The 19,876-nt window shown below is 37.3% G+C and overlaps 1 protein-coding gene across 1 annotated transcript in view; it reads right to left on the bottom strand.

Annotated features, from left to right (window-relative positions):
• Nucleotides 1-4,261: 4,261 nt before the first annotated feature.
• LOC126753975 (uncharacterized) overlaps nucleotides 4,262-19,876 on the bottom strand; it is a 79,069-nt gene continuing 63,454 nt past the window's right edge. The window contains exons 10-11 of the mRNA XM_050465769.1: nucleotides 6,633-6,737; nucleotides 4,262-6,509 (exon numbers count right to left, since the gene is read on the bottom strand). Coding sequence (XP_050321726.1) covers nucleotides 5,707-6,509; nucleotides 6,633-6,737 — 908 coding nt within the window. The 3' untranslated portion in view covers nucleotides 4,262-5,706. The remainder of the gene's footprint in view (nucleotides 6,510-6,632; nucleotides 6,738-19,876) is intronic.

Here is a 19,876-nt window from a genome sequence, read left to right as displayed (position 1 = left end):
TGCTAAGACATGGTTACTGATATATGATTTTCTGTAAGGTCTTGTTTAAGGACTTCCTCAGTCTGAAAAACCTAAAGATCTTGCGGATTAAGGTCGACTCTTGCATTTCTGATAAGTCTGACACGTTGCATGTATCGGTGTTATTGATGAGATGGCTATATAATAAATAAAACTGAACCAAAAATAATATTCAAGTATTCCAAAAATAGAACAAAGTAAAAATTTAAGTAAATTCAGTACGAAAAGCACAAAATTAATTTTTTTTTTGATTTTCAAAATTTTCATAAACATTGCTTAATATGATCACCTCGTGCAAGAAATTTATAAATGGAAATTTGAAAAAAATATTTTTTTTTTCGTTTTTAAGTTTTTCTTGCAAGAAATTTACAGGAAATTTTTCATAAAAGGAATTTTGAAAAAATATTTGTTTTCGTTTTTGTTATTTTTTTGCAAAAAATTTACTGACAATTTTACATAAATATTTTTGAGATAATATTTTCTAAATTCGGTACGGAATTTTCGAATTTCGAAAAATAAATATTTTTTTGTTTTTAAAATTTTCTAGAAAATTGCGTCACCTGGTCACCTCAGGGATAGAAGAATGCGCCAGCTTTACTCTATGCACCCAATTTCAACTGTGTGTGTGAACAAGTGGATTTACATTGCTTTTTAGGTATGTGTGTGTATGTGTGTATGTCTGTGTCAAAGACAAAGTTTGGTTAACGGCTCTGGGCAATTGTTGTTGCTGGTGTTGTTGTACAGCAAAAGTAAATAACGATTGCTACAATGGCACTCTGTGCATTGTAACAACAAGTTTAATATTATTTGCGTTGCATTCATGAAATACACACCGACAACTGGCAGTGATTCCCAACAAGAAGCGTGGCAGAGTGGCCACTTTTTTCTATTTTATTGGCTTTTACTTATATGTCTTTTCAGTCAAATTTAGTTTTTTACTCATTTATTTTTATTTTATTTTATTTATTTTTTTTTTTTGTTGTATTTTTTACATCCCACGGGGACTCACTCACTCGCACATTTATTACCCACTTGACGATCACTCGAATGACTTGAGTATTTGCCTCCGCGCCGCAAGTGTTTGCCTTTCACCGCACTTACTTGGCACAGTTTGTTGATTTAAATTTTGTTTATGCTTCCGTTAAGAGTTGTTAAATAAAAGCTGCCGTTTTAACGGCTATTAATCACATAAAGCCTCAAATTGTTATTTTGCGTATGACGAATCGTGGGTAAGCACCGCTAAATTTGTTTTGGGGGAATTTTCGAAGTTCGTATGTATGTGTGAATGTGTGTTGATGAGTACAATGTATGCTAAAAGCATGTCGTATAAGTCATTGACAGAGCTGAAGAATGCGAAAAATCTTGGTTATGGAATTTATGTATATTGGGGTCAGCCAAAATAAATAATATTGAATTTATTGATTCAAAAAAATCTAAACATTGAGAAAACACTTTAACTTCGTTTGTACAGAAACCATAATACTCTTCACAGGTACATTTCCTATAGTAAAAAGCATATAAAAATATCTTTGCCTCGATTTTGTTCAAGCAGTTTGTATGACAGCTATGCTATAGCATACGATCTGAACAATATATTCGGAGATTATAGCGCTGCCTTGTGAAATAATCTGTACCAAATATCGTGAAGTTATCATGAAAAATAAAAAAGTTTTCCATATAAGGATATGATTTAAATCGTTCGGGTTGTATGGCAGCTATATCCTAAAGTGATCCAAAATCATTGGCGCCGACAAATTATCGGCTTCTTGGAGAGAAAAGGTTGTGTCCAAAATTTCAGATCGATAAACGGTACATCGGAAGTACACAAAATTCCTATGTGCACTCGATAGCAGAGACTGTAGGAACATGATCCGAATACTAACTGGTTACTATCTGGCGGCGAAACACACACACGCTTGTAGAATTAGGCTGACAGATCGAGAAGACTGCAGAAAATGTGTAAACAAGGCACCATGCAAACAATGGAGCATCTCTAGTTCAGTTGTCCCGTATTGGCAAGACTACGCTGTTAGCATTTGGGCTCCCCACGATATGATAAACTGCAGGAGGTATCGATAGTGAGGCCGCAAAGTCTGTTAAATTTCGCGTCAAGCGCAGACATCTTAAAGGATCACTACTCCTCATGAACTCCAAAGGACCAAAAGGGGTCGCGTGGCGTGGCTCGTTGGCCTACTAGATTAACCTAGCCAAACCTCATAAGGTCTCCGATGTTCACCTTTACCTGTTACCAACTTTTTTGTAAACGTAATTTACCTCGTTGGGGGTATAAAAATATCACTTCAAGTTAGAATTTTGAGCTTTATTTTGAAAGGTGTCAGTGAGTATTCAAACTTTTCCATATAAATAACAAATCAAAAGATATATATACTTGTATATTTTTAAACATAATAACTTTAAACCGTTTATGATAAAATTTATCACGCATTCTTGTAGGGTATAAAATTTCCTAAATCAATGAGGATTTTGTTTAATTCGAAGATGCATATCGTCACCTAAAATGCAAAACAATGTATCTTCAAAAAAAATTGAAATCGTTTTTATATATAAAAACCAATATATAACCAGTTTATAACAAAAACTCTAATTTTGTTTCAATATGAGTGCGTGGTAACCAATATATAACCAGTTTATAACCAAAACTCAAATTTTGTTTCAATATGAGTGTGTGGTAACCAATATATAACCAGTTTATAACCAAAACTCAAATTTTGTTTCAATATGAGTACGTGGTAACCAATATATAACCAGTTTATAACCAAAACTCAAATTTTGTTTCAATATGAGTACGTGGTAACCAATATATAACCAGTTTATAACCAAAACTCAAATTTTGTTTCAATATGAGTATATGGTAACCAATATATAACCAGTTTATAACCAAAACTCAAATTTTGTTTCAATATGAGTGCGTGGTAACCAATATATAACCAGTTTATAACAAAACTCAAATTTTGTTTCAATATGAGTGTGTGATAACCAATATATAACCAGTTTATAACCAAAACTCAAATTTTGTTTCAATATGAGTGCGTGGTAACCAATATATAACCAGTTTATAACCAAAACTCAAATTTTGTTTCAATATGAGTATATGGTAACCAATATATAACCAGTTTATAACCAAAACTCAAATTTTGTTTCAATATGAGTGTGTGATAACCAATATATAACCAGTTTATAACCAAAACTCAAATTTTGTTTAGATATTAGTAGTTTCTATTATATCATTTTACCTACGCCTGTAAATTTATTGATGTTACGTTATTTATACATTTTAGGTGACGATATATTGAAAGCTTTTGAAGGAGTTCACTTTAACCTAAACTAAACTCGTTATTAGTTTTTTAGGCTCACCCTAATACACATATATTGTGAGCTGATGGGAGATATCCGCTGATTAATGGATTTCATAGTTAGACAATTTGTCAAAGACAAATGCCAAAGAAAGCTTTTGGGCTTACTAAATGCAATTAATAATAATGAGTAACTAACTGAATTATTATTTTAAGTTTTATTTTTGATATGAGGAATATTTACTTAAAATTTAAGAAGATGATATTTTATAATTTTTGATTAGGTACAAAGATATTCAGCATTTGTTTCAAAATGATATAAGTATTCCTTAAGGGCTTTACGAGTCAGAGACACGTTCATCACGAAGGCTGGCAGGGGCTGCCACGTTACGGCCAAGGACTTCAGGTCCATCAGAAGAATCAGAAGAAAACCCATGAAAGTAAGTAAGGGAACTCCACAAAGTAGAGAGCTCTCTCTTCTTCTTCTATGTAGAACATGTAGAGCTTATGGTCACAGGAAAATTCTTGAGTACCGTGCACGAGTTGAGGGCAAGGGCATCTCGATGTCGTAACAAATTGGCCAGGTGGAAGTGGTCTCGCTAGCTACCCAAATAATACTGAGATCGTTTTATTTACTAGAAGATACAAGATCCTGGTGGCCCCGGTGCCGTAAAAAATGGCAGGCATCCGTCTGCAACCGGCGGATATAGCGAAGTATCTAAAGCTTAAACCGGATAGGAAGCTTTCATAGAAGCCGAATATCGAAGAGCAGAGCAAAACATGCATCGATTGCCTTGTACTGTTGTAGAGGAGCCATTGTCAAAAGGTGGGGTCTCTCACCGAAAGTGGTTCTCTGGCTATACGACACCACAGTCAAGCCCATTATGTTCTATGAAATCTTTATGTAGTGGCGGGGAGGGTTTTGGAAAAGACCATACTTGTAAAGAAACTAGAGAGCGTTCAACGGGTGGCACTCATCAGCATGTGTGGTGCACTAAGGCCCACTTCAACCATGGCATTTAACACCATTTTGCACATGGTGCCCGTAGTAATCGTCGCAAGGTGTATGGCAGCGGAAGTTGCCATCAGAATCTGAGAATTCGGGTTCCTAAATTAACACGTGTCAGAACATTCAGAAATCTTCAAAACTTCTGACTTCATACCGGATCACTGGATTCATGGAGCTGCGACTCCTTCTCTGCCCATATACTGGCGAAGGAGTTCTGGTTTGGACAATAAGCTACTTTACGGATGGGTCATAACTTGGGAGAAGCATTGTTGGAAGGGTTTACTGTAAGAGCTCTCTATCAACTCCAGTTTCAGACTTCCCGACTATCACAGCGTTTTCCAAGCCGAGGTTGCAGCCAATAAGCTACCAATTGTAAAGCTGATGAGCTACTAAGGAAAGATACCTTAAAACCGCTTACCGCTATCGGTTGAATGGGAGCGGATGGGTGCTCCCGTATCTTCTTGTGTTTGACTACTAGATCGCTGGGCTTCGCGCAAGCTTGGCCAGCGCTGGGCTACCATTCGCAAATCCCTTTTGACCCAAGATCGATCGCCAGAGATCCAGTTATCTTTTTGCATTCAGTAAGGCCAGTCTCTCCCTAGTTGTGAATGTTTTCTAAGGCGAGGGTGGGGGTTTTAATTGGTGTTCATGTTGTAAGGCTGGGAATCCTACCAGACGCCATCTGCAGAAGCTTTATGGAAAAAGATGAGATGAAAGTAACTCACCACTTTCTTCTTGATAGTCCTTTAAGCCCTTGGGAGCATATACCGAAGTTAACGTTCTTTCTTAAAACAGTCGGCTCTCAAAGGCAGAACTCGACTTCAAGGACTTGGCACTTTATCATCACAATTCTTTAACCCTTCGGATTTGGAAGAAATGAAACTCCTAGAAGAGATTTTAGCGACGACATTGTTTAAGTTTGTTAGTGGCTTAATCGAAAAACGGAAATTGCAAGTTTATTCCCCACAACAAGTTACTTATAGAAGAATTTGCTAGACACCGACTTTCCTCTCAAGTTATCTACATTAATTTGCAACACCTGCTGTTCATATTTAAATTACGCTACGCTTTAAGTCAATTAAAAATCTTAAAATACTATACACTATATAAACTACAAACTTAACGAAAAAAGAAAATAACAAAAACAAAAACTTACATCACTAGAAGCCTTATAAATTTGCGCTTAATGGCTGCTCGTTGAAACTCATTAACTGTCTATCTTACATCCGCTTCCAACCGTTGACCGCACCATACACAATTAACACGAAATATACAGTTATACTGGCTATCTGCTACATACATACACACATACAGACATTTAGCTCCGTCCATTTAAAATGGAAATTTCCAACCGACATCCCGCAATCAGCGCAAATCGGTGCCGTATAAGCGGCCACCGCTACCACCTCTACCACCACCACCACCACCAACGGCATCGCCATCATCACCATTTGTATACTCATTAACACTGCCATTACGGCTCTCATAGTCGTCCTCGCCCTCATCCGTCGCATTGGCGCAATCGCTGCTGCAACCATCGTCCAGCAGCGTCACCTTCGGCGGTGGGTGATGATGTTGCGTGTGCTGCTGTTGTTGTTGGTAGTGATGTTGCTGTTGCTTTTGTGGACTTTGTGTGCACTGCGGCGAGCACTGTGTTTGCTGATGGTGTTGCTGATGTTGTTGTTGTTGTTGTTGATGTTGTTGCTGCTGTTCCATATACGCATTGGAGTTCTCCATTTCCAGCAACGCACCACCGCCGCCATCATTGACCGCAATCGTTATATTACAACCACTTGTATGATGCACATTGCCGTGACCAGCACTGGCGGCGGCGGCGGCCGCTTGCTCACGCATTTGTTGCGCAGCCAATATTTGTGCAGCGCGTGCGCTCAGGTTGGGTGTGCGTACGCCATGCGGCATTTGCGCGGAGGCCACGCTAATAGTGGGCGGCACATTTAAGGCGGCGCGACTGCCCGAGTGACTGCCGCTGATGCTGTCCGTGCTGCCGACGCCACCACCAGCAGCGCCGCCGCTGCTGCTGAGGCAATGATGCGCGCCGGTGATGTGGTAGGGCGCCTGCGTGTGATGTAATTGTACACCGTTATGCATGCCATCGGCGCCAGGCAGATGTTGCGGCGCCAACTGCAGCGCGTGATGATCTTTGCATTCTAAAGGCAAGAGGGTGAGAACAAAGGCATAAAGTAAGGCAGAGTAGACATAAAAGAAAGAAGAAATGCAAAGAATGGTGTGTGGCATATTAATTGCAAGTCGTTGCAAGTCGGTGAACTTACCTAATGGCGCTAACAGCTTAGGTTGCAGTGGCAGCATAAAGTCATGTCCCGTTGTGGCGGCGCGCGGCTGCAAACTCTGTATCTGCGGCACGCTCAAGTAATCCGCTAATGATTTGAGAAAAGAGAAGAGAGAAGACATATGAAGCGCAAATTAGTAGGCGAGACTATACTAACTGTTCTACATAAGTATATATGTAGCTTATTGGTGAGTAGTAATATTTTAGTAAAATATTGGAAAATTTAGAGAAAAGTTTTTCTAACCTCAAATATTATAAAATGAAGGGGGAAGTCGAAAGATTTTAATGCAAAAGTTACTGCAGCAATTTTTTTCAAGCAACTACATATTATACTATGTGTATAAATATGCTAAAATATATATAGTGATACTAAAAATATTTTAAAATTTATTAAATATATGATATATAAATATATACATATAATGGGTTGTCAAAAAAGTCTTGCGGTATTTTTATTGAATTTTTTTTTTTTATTGAAATTGAAATGAATTTTTGATGACTCATGCCCAGCTCTTGACCGATGCTACGGCTGCTACTATGCCGGTCTCTTTCGACCAATTCAGCAATTTTATCGCAATTTTCGACGACAGACCTTCCGGAGCGTGGCGCATCTTCGACCACCTCCCCACCAGAACGAAAACGTTGAAACCATCGTTGTACGGTGGGAATGGAAACTGTATCTGGTCCCTAAACTGCACAAATTTTATTGGCGACTTGAGATGCATTTTTGCCTTTATCGTAGTAGTACTGTAAAATATGCCGTATTTTCTCTTCCTTTTGCTCCATGTTTGCGACGCACGAACGACTTAAAAGAAACGACAATCAATCAAACACGTGTTAGCGTGAAATGAGCTTTCCAAAAGGTATCTATATGCGACGAATAAAAAGATATAGCGAAAATAAGACTTTTTTATATATATTGCGGTTATCTATATATAAGATATATATGTAAGTTGTATTAGATTTATGTAAATATATATGTATGTATATAGCATAAGCAAACATGTCCATATATTCACATGCATAACTAATTACAATTGTAACTACTTACCTCTTCTGAAATTATACTGATAATTTTGCCACATAACCACGTTAAATGAAATAAAAATTTAAGCAAAACGTAGATTTTATGAAAATACTAGTGCATCTGGCCACGCGTTGCTGTGGTATACATTTTATACTATTATTCATACAGGGTCCGGCACTCGTAGTGTAACCCATTAAAAAACCTCTAAATTCGGTTTGGAAAAGTAGTTTTATTTATTTTAAAGTACAAAATGTTTGAAAATAATCATAAATTCAAGACCAATTCACTTTTGCTCGATATGACCATCTTTTGCCTTAACTATGGCCTTGAGACGGTCAAAAAACGAATCGCAAGCTGCCCGAATGTGACTTGCCGGTATTTTGGCCCACTCACGGACAATGGCTTTCTTCAGCATCTCGAGACTGTTGTATTTTTTACCTCGGACCTTGCTCTCCAAAAGAAGAGAGAATAATCTATTGGATTCGCATCTGGTGAATTCGAGAGCCATTGTTTGGTCGTAATGATGTTCGGAACGTTGTTTTTCAGCCATTCTTGGTTCACTCGCGCTTTGTGAGACGGTGCTGAGTCTTGTTGAAACGTCCATGGTTTGCGACCGAAATGTTTGTTAGCCCACGGCTTCAAAGCAGCCTCCAGAATACTTTCCCGTTAATATGTCGCATTTACTTTGACGCCAGGCTCGATGAAAACAATTGGAGAGCGCCCATCTGCGGAGACAGCGCCCAAACCATTATGTATGTATTTGTGGTGGGTGCTGCCTATCCGAATTGCTCAATTGGAAAAATTTTTTTGGCAGAAAACCGATGATTAGATTCTCGGCCTTTTGGAATTTGTAAGGCTTGACCTTGAGCTCATTTTTCAATACGCGTCGGTTGCTGCGGTCGGATATTTTCAGTTCTTTAGCCATTTTATTGGCTCTTCCTCGTGGATTTCGCTCAAGTCGCTTCCTTACTTTCCGAACCATCTCACGTGACGTTGCAGTCTTTTGATGACCACCTCCATGGCGTTTTGCGATGCTACCAGTATCATTGTAACGAGTGATGGTGCGATAAACAAAAACTTTATTCACATTAAGATGTTTGAGCTCACGAACAATTGCTGGCTGTGATTTTGCAGCTAAATATAAAGCAATCACACTTTTACGTTTGAATACCTTCGCTGATCACTTTCTTTTTTTGTTTCACTTTTGGCAAAACGCTTTTGTACACTTGTGAACAATACTCCGAACTATCATTCAGCAAATTTATAAACAGCTGATTCCAGTGCGATAGCTGCGCGAACGGACTAAAGTTGGTTACACTTCGAGTGCCGGACCCTGTATAATAAACTATTCAATACAGTGAAAATTTTATTTACGAATAAAGGCGAAAACGTTTTTGTCGGTGTAAGAATCCAAGGTATTGTAGTTGAGGTTTAATTTTGAATATGTTCATGCAAATTAATTTCATTGAAATAAATAACGAATTTATGGCTGCTTTCTCAATATGTGGTTGCCAGCCTTTCTGTCCAGATTGTACTTAATAAACGTCAACAAATTATGGGACCGGCCAATGTGCATGATTAATGAAAATGCCCGCTTAATAGAGCGTCCGTTTAATAGAACTTTCACTGTGTTTTATTTTTAGTTATGAATTGTCTTTACTATCCTATCCCCTAAGTTGGTTCGAACTGTATACAGTGTGCTAAATTTTGCTGAAATCGGTTCAGTAGTTTAGGAGTCCAGCGCGGACAAACAACGTGACACGTAATTTTTATATATATAAAGATTAAAAAAAATCTTACATGAAAAAATTTCCTCATTATTGACACAAATAATGGAAGATATTTGACCGTTATCGAAAAATTGATATCATTCGAAAAGTAAATTACTTTAGGTGTGTTCATAAAGGTTAATGTTGAAAACATTACTACATTACTTGACCACAACTTTTGTACTCTTATACTTTTATATAACGTTAACAGAAATTCATTATTTTTCCAATAGATGACTGTAATTATAGTATGTCTCTCGCGTTTTAAATATGCATTCGGCTTGCGATAGACATTGTGATAAAAAAACCCGCTCCCGGTAAATGATATTTCAATAAAATATTGTTTGTTAAGTTGGTAGCACTATCCTTAATTACCAGGCCAAATATGAGCGCGATCTGTCAGCCAGTTTGTTTACAGCAACTGCTTAAGTCGGCACACCTCGGTAGTGCGTTGCGATTTTTACAATGCCTAAAAAATATCCAACAAAGAATTTGTGTAAAATTTAGTATTTGTAACCAAATTTCGGAATCGTTAGGAATGTTGCCGATTCGTGGAATCCGTTTTCAGTTGATCGAAGAAATAAAAAAAAATTAGCTGAAGGAGCTGAAGGTCATTCCAAAAACGGCTTATGAAAAGTGTTTCGAGTACTGGAAAAATCGTCGGCTAAATGTAGTACATATGGTGGGAACTACTTTGAAGGCGAGAAAATAAATATTGGCGAAAAATTACAAATTTCGCGTTTTATTTAAAATTTCTGAGGGTTTTTTGTTGCCACAATGTATAGTATTTGAAAGATAAGATTTCATACTGCACATCAATGATGGTCAGCAAGAAATAAAAAATACAAATTTTTTTTACAGAATTTCTTCTATAAAGCCAAAACGCATGCTAAACGATTACAACGTGTATTCTGTTTATCACATGTAGTTTCAGTTTCGTCGATTCAGTCTTTATAATTTAAATATTAAAGCCAATTGAAGAAAATATGGATAAAATAGTGCAAATCTTTGAGTTCGATCTTTATGTAAGCGCTGTTTCAACAATCCAGTAGCTAAAAATTTCACGGAACACCGTTTATAACCATTTACATTAGCAAGGCTAGATACAAAAAGAATATTGATATATGGCTGCCTCTCCAGTTAACGCAAAATGAACATAAACCAAATTCCAATATGTGATTCACTGCTGATTTGAAAGAAGTCAAATCATTTTCGTTGCAGCTGGTTTCTGGTGACGAAAAGTGGGCCAGGTCTGACAAGGGCAAGTGAAAAGTGTTCCGGTAAGGTCACGGTAAGCCATGGCAAACTATGGCAAAGCCAAGATACGCGGATTGTTTGATTACGTATTTGGTGCGTATAATAACCAGGGCAGAGAACCGTCTACTATATGTAAGTTGCTTCCTACGACAAAACTTGTAATTCGGTACTATCGACAATTGAACCGCCTGAAGAAAGGAATCCTGCAGTAGCAACAAGTTTTCACCAACAGAAGAGAAATTGTGTTCGATCGGCACATATCGTTATCATCAGGGGCTTGGTTGGAAGATTCTTCTGCATACACCTTATAGTTCGCATCAAGCACCAAGTGATTATTTCAATTTTCTGATAATTTGGATGTCGCTAAGGCTATGTATATTTTCAGAAGGAATTAAAGTGACGTTCTGACGAGAATAAGCTCCTCAGAGATCTTTTAAAGATTTCTCAAAGGTTTTCAGTCAATTTTAAAAGAGGATAGAGAGAAAAATAAATAAAGTCTTGTTGGCAGGCAGCATCAACCTTCTCAGCTTCCCAAGTGGAAAAGCTGCAACATCCAAATAAGATACTGACTATTTAGTTCAGTTATAGAGAGTACTAGCAGAAAAATTATGTTTCGGAAGAAACTTTTAGTCTACAAAAGCCTTCTTCTTCTTCTTTATTTTCGTAGACACTGAAGATATACAAAGAATGCCTAAACATTATGTCTCTGAGTACTTTACTGCCATCCGATTGAAGAAGAACTTCTTCCATAGATTCATCTTCTACTTGACATATCTTTTGGGCATACAATTCTAATTTGGGGTAAGGAGGTAGACATTACCCTAGTAAGACGAGCGTGTGGGATTATCAGCTCAGATAAGTCTGCTAATCACATTGAACAAGGTTATGATTTGATTAAGAAGGTTTGGTTATAACTCTCCTGGGTTATATAGTATTTTTTAAAGATTTGAAGTATTTGAAATTGTAGCAAGTTTAGCTTTTTGTGTAGTCAAATTAAGATTATTATCCGTCGGATAAAGCTCTAAATCTGCTATACGAGATCTGCATGCCTACAACTGAGGTTGCTTTAACTTCCTTTTTTTATAGAATTTAAAACATAATAATATCTAAACTCCTGTTAACAGCTGCTTCTTTGGGATCGACAAAGGATTGAGAAGCAGATCCATCTCTCGATGGACAAAAATTACGCTCTATAAGTCTTTTATCATTACCGTCTTATTATAAGACGCAGAAACATAGATGAAGACAAACCGGGATGAGAAAGCTCTTGGAAGCACCCGTGCGAGTTGTTCTTCGCATGGTCTATGCAATCTATTTGGAGCTGTCCGCGTGAGCGATGGGTACAGAAAAATATAGAACTACGAACTGTTTGATGTAGATAGGGCAGTATGTATTTACACAAAAAGTTACAGGGTGCCAAGTCTGGCAAATATGCTACTCTCGTTTCATGGCAGCCACATTCTTGCTAGAATGTGACGCCGCATTCAGGTCTTTTGTTACTAGTCTAGCATAGTCAGGCTTTGACACACTTCATACCTAAATGGTTGAAACGATTCATACGAGATGTTGAGATCATCTAGACGGCGACGATTTTCAAGCCTCATCTTTTTCGGTGTTAACATCATTAACAGAGCTCGATGGACGACTCATATGAGACAAGTTTTAAATGATTTCACGATCTCCACTGAATTGTCAGTCTTTGAGAAGCTTCATACCTAAATGGTTGAAACGATTCATATGAGATGTTGAGATCCTCTGGACGACGATGATTTTCAAGCCTTAACCTTTTCGGTGTTATCGTCATTAACAGAGGTGGATGGACGACTCGCATGAGACAAGTTTTCGAAGATTTCACGACCTTCAATGAATGTTTTGTGTCACTCAAATGCTTAAGTTCGTAATAAAGTAGATCACCTGAAATACTTTTAACGATAACACGGTAAAAACCGATAGACAAACGTCGAAAACAAACAGTTGTCAAGCGCAGACTAACTAACTGAAATATGAGTATCAAATTTCACAAGCTCATAGATAAAAATTGTACCAACCGAGGAAAATAATAATCGAATAGGTCTGTGCGTGAAGTTTATATGAACCAGCTCGGGCGCAGTAGGCGAGTCGAGTTTAAAAAATAGTTGCATAAGTTGTCCCAGCTAAAGTCAGATGAAGTCCTATTCGGTTAAAACAAGGACAAAAAAGTCCACCGAAGTCCTTTTAAATTAGTTTCTCGAGTTACTTCGTTTAGAACCAACAGCATAAGTCAAGCAAGGTCTAGACGTACCAAGTTAAGTCAAATCAAGTTGAATAGAATCAGGTCAAATTAACTAATTGCTTTTTTCTGCAATCTTCAACAGCGCTTCCGAAGTTAAAAAAAAAATAAGTAAAATAAATAAACACCGCTTAACCAACAAAAAGACGGCTGTAATTGCATTTCTTGCACAGTCATTTCGCCTTTGGTTGTAAATCATTTGCACATGCATACTTAATTTGTTGGAAAAATAAAGAAAAACAAGAACAAAAAATAAATTAAAAAGCAAAAACAAATGCAAACAACTAAAATAAACAGTGTTAATGAGGCAAACCATGTCGACGGCAGCTGAGAATTCTCCGAAAAAATCACGATTCAGTGGCGGTTCGAGAAAGAAAAACAAAGAAGAATGCGAATAAAAACAAAGCGTGTATAAATACGAGTGCAATAAGCAAGCAAACATTGCGGAAATTAGTAAAACTGGGCAAGAATGCAAATAAGCCGAAGTTGGGCGTCAACAAGTCACAGAGCGGGCAAAAGACCGCGAGCCACGGCAAAATTGGTGGCAGACAAAGAGAGAAAAACTGTCTGCTGTTGGTGTTTTTATTGCGAGCTAAAGCAGCAGAAAAGGCCAATTCAAAGCGAAGAAAAGAAACAGAACAGCTAATTAAGACATCAACAGGGATGAGGGCAGCAAGGACCCATGCGGCAGTGACCGAGTCGGCAGCCGCCGCCTTTCGAAGAAAATTTTCATACACTTCCACTTTGACTTTCACTTCACCAGTGTTTTTACGCTTCGCTGCCTTCTCTGTCTTCTCTCTTTTTCTCATTTCTATTACTTTATTGTGGCGCCGCAATCATTTGTACCGCACATTAATCACGTGACAGCAACAATATGTTGCTGCCGGCTCGCCACACAGTTGGAAGTCATATTTGTCAAACACGAAATGACTAGCGGACATCTTGTGTTGTGTCGCAGAGTCACAACTAAATATGGAAGGGCAGCATAGTCAGCATAGTCGCAAGTCACCTTCGGTCAATGCCGTGCAACAATGCGTTAGTGGGAATTGCGAATTGGTCGCCGAAAGCCAGTTGACGTTTGAAGCAAGTCGGAAGTGAGAACACTGTGTTGAACGAAAGTAATTTGTCACGGCGACGAGAGTTCGTGTAAAGTAGAAGTTTGTAGAGTAGTAAGGCAGGAAGTACGTGGAAAAGGTTGGTCAGCTGGAATTTAATTAAAACTTTCCCCGACACGTGTTTGCAGTTGGACAGCGCGTGCAAGAAGTCGGCAAACAAATTGGTGAACAAATGAATAGTTGGTGCTTATGATTCGTGGCAATTAAAATGATATTCGTGTTGGAATGATTTAATAAAAGCGCAGCTTCTTGACTAAGTGAGCTTATAATGGGTCTTTAACGGACAGCTCGTAATCCAGCGACATTTGGTTTCGACAAGACGGCGCCACTTGCCACACATCTCATCAATCAATGGATTTATTGATATATCACTTCGGAGAGCAGATAATTTTACGTTTTGGGCCGGTCGATTGGCCACCAAAATCGTGTGATATCACACCGTTAGACTTTTTCTGTGGGAATATGTAAAGTCTAAAGTCTATGCGGACAATCCTGCTTCGCTTCAGGCCTTGGGGCAAAACATCATGCGTGTCACTCGCCAGTTACCAGTCGAAAGCTCGAACGAGGTATTGAAAATTGGACCCAACTGACGGTCTATTTGAGACGAAGCCGCGGTCAACATTTGAATCTTTCCTAAAAACGAAGTCGTGCGGTTCACCATTAATTCGTTCGACAGCGTCAAACAGTCAATAAGTGACACTACTTGAGGTACTATTTACGTGAAGCAATTCGTCATAACCGATCGTATTTGTGGATTTGAAGAAAATTGAGGTTTTTCACCACAATAATACACCGCAGTTCTCGCTTCATTTCGACTGGCTTTTTGCCTGCCCATGAAACGATAGTTATCGCTCTGTCACCGTATTCGCCAGATGTCACATAGATCGGGATTCAAGCCTGGTGATGAACTCATCTGTATTTCTGGTCATAGCGGAATCTCTGGAAAATGCAAAGCCGTTCCGCTCGCGATAGAGTACACCCTCGCACGATTACATCGGATTAAGAATCATTTGATCCTCCGTTGTCCTTTTGCGTTCCAGCGCTGAATCTCGGGATTTCGCTGCTTAGCAGACATCGGTACAACTAATTTCTATGCATCTCGAGCACACTAAGGTTCATCTAGTCGCAATGGTATAAGTTCTTACTGTATATACATTGTCCAATTATTGCACACATGCTATGACAGAACATTTTTTCTGGAGGTGGCAGGTGAGCTCAAAACAACCAACTGAGCAGCTATTGAAAGACAGAAAAAACCTCGGAAGTCTTATACTTTTACAGCCTTCTCATGAAATTTTGTGACAGGCTCTTTTCGATAAACACTTTTCATTTAGGTATCACAATGGATCGGCGTTCTCAGCTGTCCATATGGGAACCGTTCCTGGATAGACCTTTCGAACTTTTAACAGAACCTAACCTAATTTAACCTAAGCTTCCTCAGCCCCAAGTGCGTCCAGTTAATGGGTCGTGTGAATGTGAGTCTCTCAGCCATTAGTCATTAACTTCACATTTTTCAATTGAACTGACTTGGAAACTTTCGTCTTCTAATTGTTATTCCTTACCACCTTTGAGTAATTACTAAACTCTTTCCAAACAGGTTTTTAAGCATTGGAAGTGAGTAGTAAACAGTGCGAGCCTGTGATCTGTTTCTTTTAAAGGTGTGTTTTTGGGAACATAGCAAAAACTTGCAGGAAACCTTCTTTTAAAGCGGACTTTTTTTTTTGAATATCGTAGTAACTTGGATGATTACGGTTTGGATCGAAAGAAGGCAACTGAGCTGGTCAGACTAACCAAATATCAGTTCATTACTCTTGGCGGTGATCTAGAGTAATAAATATTATTCATTGACTATTTGTCCATGAGGCTCAAGCTTGGAAGTAACGTTATAAGGCGATTCAATCGAACTAACTGATTATGTGTAACTTTAGTTCTGAGTCGGGACGTAATATTCCACAATTTTCGATAAATCTCTTTACATATTTACATGCATCTACCTAAAGTATTTTCTACCTCCTCTCTTACAAAAAAAATGCTGACAACAACCTCTTTAAACCAAAATTCATTACATCATCACTATCACCGAATAATTGCTTAGGTAAACCCTATAAGACTACAAATGGTCTGTACTGCACTAAAAACAACTTTTGATGTGGTTATTGTTGTTGTTTTTATATCTAAATAACTCGTTGAGGGGAATGCAAACTGCCAGCGGCGACATTGCATGACCCCACTTCGGAGCGATGCGACAAGACTGCAAGTGCCACAGCTCACTTACAGACACGCCATGTGTTGACTCGCTGTGTACCACGCTGTGGACCACGCTGTGGACCTCGTTGAAGTGTTGAAAATAATTGGCAAATGTCAACAGAAGAGCTGCGCTGCGAGCGGCGACAAACAAGTTTCACTTTTCACTGCGAACATATTTTTAAGGGTAATGGAAGGAGCGAAAGGCCAAAAGCGCTATATTAGTACAATAATAAAAGCAACAACATGAAAAATTACTCGTATTTACAGTTCAACTAACTGCTCGCCGAAGTGAACGATGCATGGGCTGATGGAGGGCAGCCGCTAGTTGGCTACAACAACAAAAACAACATTAATAACAATAAAAAACCGTTATAATAACAGAAAAAGCAACAACAATAATAACAGGAAGTGCAAAAATATAATAAAATGCAGAAATAACAACAATAATAGTAGGAAATGCAACAACAAAAACAACACGAATTGTTGTAAATGCTGAAGAAAAGGCAAGAAATGTGCTCCAAAAGCAATAACAAAAAAAACTAAAAAGTTTGTAAAAATGCAACAAAAACAACAAAAAAAATTGTAAAAAAAGGAAAACAAAAACAGCAAACATTTTGTAAAATAAGAAAAAATAAAACGTTTTATAAAAACAAAATCATCAAGAAATCTTCATTAAAAACAACAACAACAAAATTTAAAAAAGTAAAAAAAGTTACAAAAGTTAAAAGAACAACAACAATAAACAAATTATTTGTAAAAAATACAACAATAAAAACAACAACAAGTGTTCTACAAACAACAACAACCCTATATTTTGTAAAAATCACAAGAATCAAATGTTGGAACAGGGAAAACAAGAACAAACAAATTATTTGCAAAATCACAACAACAACCAACAATATTTTAAATGCAACAGCAAAAATGACAAGAATATTTTTTTTAATAATTAAACCAACAAAATTATATGAAAGAAAAACCCACAACAACAAAGAAATATTTATTAATAACAACAACAAAATGTTGTACAAAAAACAGCTGTAAACCAATATTTTTTTTAAAAATCACAAGAAAAAATCTTTGCAAAAATTACAAAAACAAAAACAACCAAATATTGTAAAGGTAACAATAAAAACAACAAATGTGAAATAAAAAATTTTGCAAAATTAAAACAACAAAAATGGGAAAAATAATTTTTTAATAATTAAAACAACAAAATTATATGAAGGAAAAACTCACAACAACAAAGAAATATTTATTAATAACAACAACAAAATGTTGTAGCGAAAAAATTACAGCTGTAAACTGTTTTGTTTTTTTTTTGTAATATTTACAACAAACAAATCTTTGCAAAAATTACAAAAACAAAAACAACCAAATATTGCGAAGGCAACAACAAAAACAACAAATGTAAAAAAAATAATTTTGTAAAAATTAAAACAACAAAATTATGCAAAAAAAATTCACAACAACAAACAAATATTTTTTTTCAATAGCAACAACAAAATGTTTTAGAGGAAAAATTATTGCTATAAACTATTTTTTTTTTTATAATAATTACAACAACAAATAATTTTTTTTACAACAACAAAAATGTTGTGAAAACCGCGACAATAACAATTTTGTAACATCAACAACTACCATAAAAACGAACTGAACAACAACAACAATCGCGCCTGTGCTTTTAGTCAGTTAGTCGCTGCATTTTCGCCATTAAATATCGTTGCATATCGCCAGGCGCCACAGCGTCGCGACACCCCAATTGAAAATGTGCATACTTTATGTGCTGCTGCTGCACTTTTGAGCAATTTTCCGCCATTTACGTTATAATTTAATGTAAAATTTTGAAGTTACGTTGCGCGTGTCAACAGAGAACACTAAAATGTGAACAGGAAATGAAACCATATTTACAAAATGGCTGTAATTGCTGACAAAGTGTGGGGGAAACTAACCGGCTGTCCACATTAAAGTATATATATATATATATATATGGGAGTTATCAACCCCAGACTTGCAGCAATTCACTTTCGACGCTTCAGTAGCTGCCTGGCGTCTGCCTCCGTAAGGCCCTTCATCACTTAAACGGAATGTTTAAAATTTAGTTTAATTGAAATGCATAAAATTTTAAGCAACTACCGAAGCCTGCACACCCGCACGAATGTCGCGCCATATTCTGGTGCCGTCGCACCCAAATATTTTGCTCTGGTTTGCAATGCATTTTCGAGACTTTTGCGTTGAAATTGAAAAAGTTTTTCCATTTAACGCAGATTACCGTAATAGTTGCTGTTGCTCAGCGGCTGGCTTTGGTGTTGTCCAAATGAGCGCGCACACAAATACATACACACATATACTTATTGTATGTGGCGGCTAGCTGCCGTTTAGTGTCGTCCATATTTCGTTTCATAAGCAGCAATAAGCTTTGGCTTCCACTGCTGAACCATAATTCCGCCCACTTCCCCGCCACTGTTGTGCTGCGAGCAACGGTGAAAGCTCACAAAATTTTACATTAATGAGTTAATAAGTTTGACCAAAAATGACGGCATTTTTGGCGATTGTTGGCGTAATCAAAAGTGGCTAAAAAGAAAAGTGAACATAAATTACAGCGAAAATGAGTAAGGTAGTTACGAAACCGCACCGAAACGTATGCAAAACAAGAAAAAATAGTTAAGTTTGGCTGTACCGAAGCTATAATACCCTTCACAGGTGCATTTTTTTATAATTTAAAAGGGTAAAAGATGATATTTATGTTGATTTAGATCGGTCAGTTTGTATGCCAGCTATATGTTATAGTGGCCCGATCTCAACAATTTCTTTGGAGATTGTAGTGATGTCTGAGGTTATCATCTAAACCGACTTTTCTGTCGAAACCTATCCAAATAAAAATGTTTTCATACAAGTACTTGAGTTTGAAGGGTCATTTTGTATGACAGCTATATGCTATAGTAGTCCGTTCTGAACAATTTCTTCGGCGATTGTAGCGATGATTTGAAAAACAATCCATACCGAATTTCATGAAGATATCTTAAGAAACAAAAAATTCTTTCATACTAGTAGTTGATTTCGATCGTTCAGTTTGTATGACAGCTATATGCTATAATGGTTCGATCCGAACAAATTCTTTGAAAATTGTAGATATTTTATGGATAATAATCAGCGCCAAATTTCGTGAAGATATTTTGATAAATAAAATAGTTTCCCATACAAGGACTTTATACTGATTTTTCAGTTTGTATGACAGCTATACGCTATAGTCGTCTGACCTGAAAAATAATTTCGGAGATAATGGTACTGCTGAAGAAAATTACTCTTGTCAAATTTTGTGAGGTTATCTTGACAAATAAAAGAGTTTCCCATACAAGAACTTATTTTTTATCGGTCAGTTTGTATGACAGCTATATGCTATAGTAGTCCGATGTCATCAATTCCGACAAATGAGCAGCTCCTTGAGAAGAATAGGAAGTATGCGAAATTTCAGCTAGATATCTCAGAAGAGGATCTAATTTTCGCACATACAGACGAACAGACAGCCTTGGCTAAATCGACGCA

Source organism: Bactrocera neohumeralis, chromosome 3 (genome assembly GCF_024586455.1).
Source record: "Bactrocera neohumeralis isolate Rockhampton chromosome 3, APGP_CSIRO_Bneo_wtdbg2-racon-allhic-juicebox.fasta_v2, whole genome shotgun sequence".
Taxonomy (NCBI): Eukaryota; Metazoa; Arthropoda; class Insecta; order Diptera; family Tephritidae; genus Bactrocera; species Bactrocera neohumeralis.
Note: the sequence above shows the minus strand (reverse complement) of the source record. Positions and strands in the feature narration are given on the sequence as shown.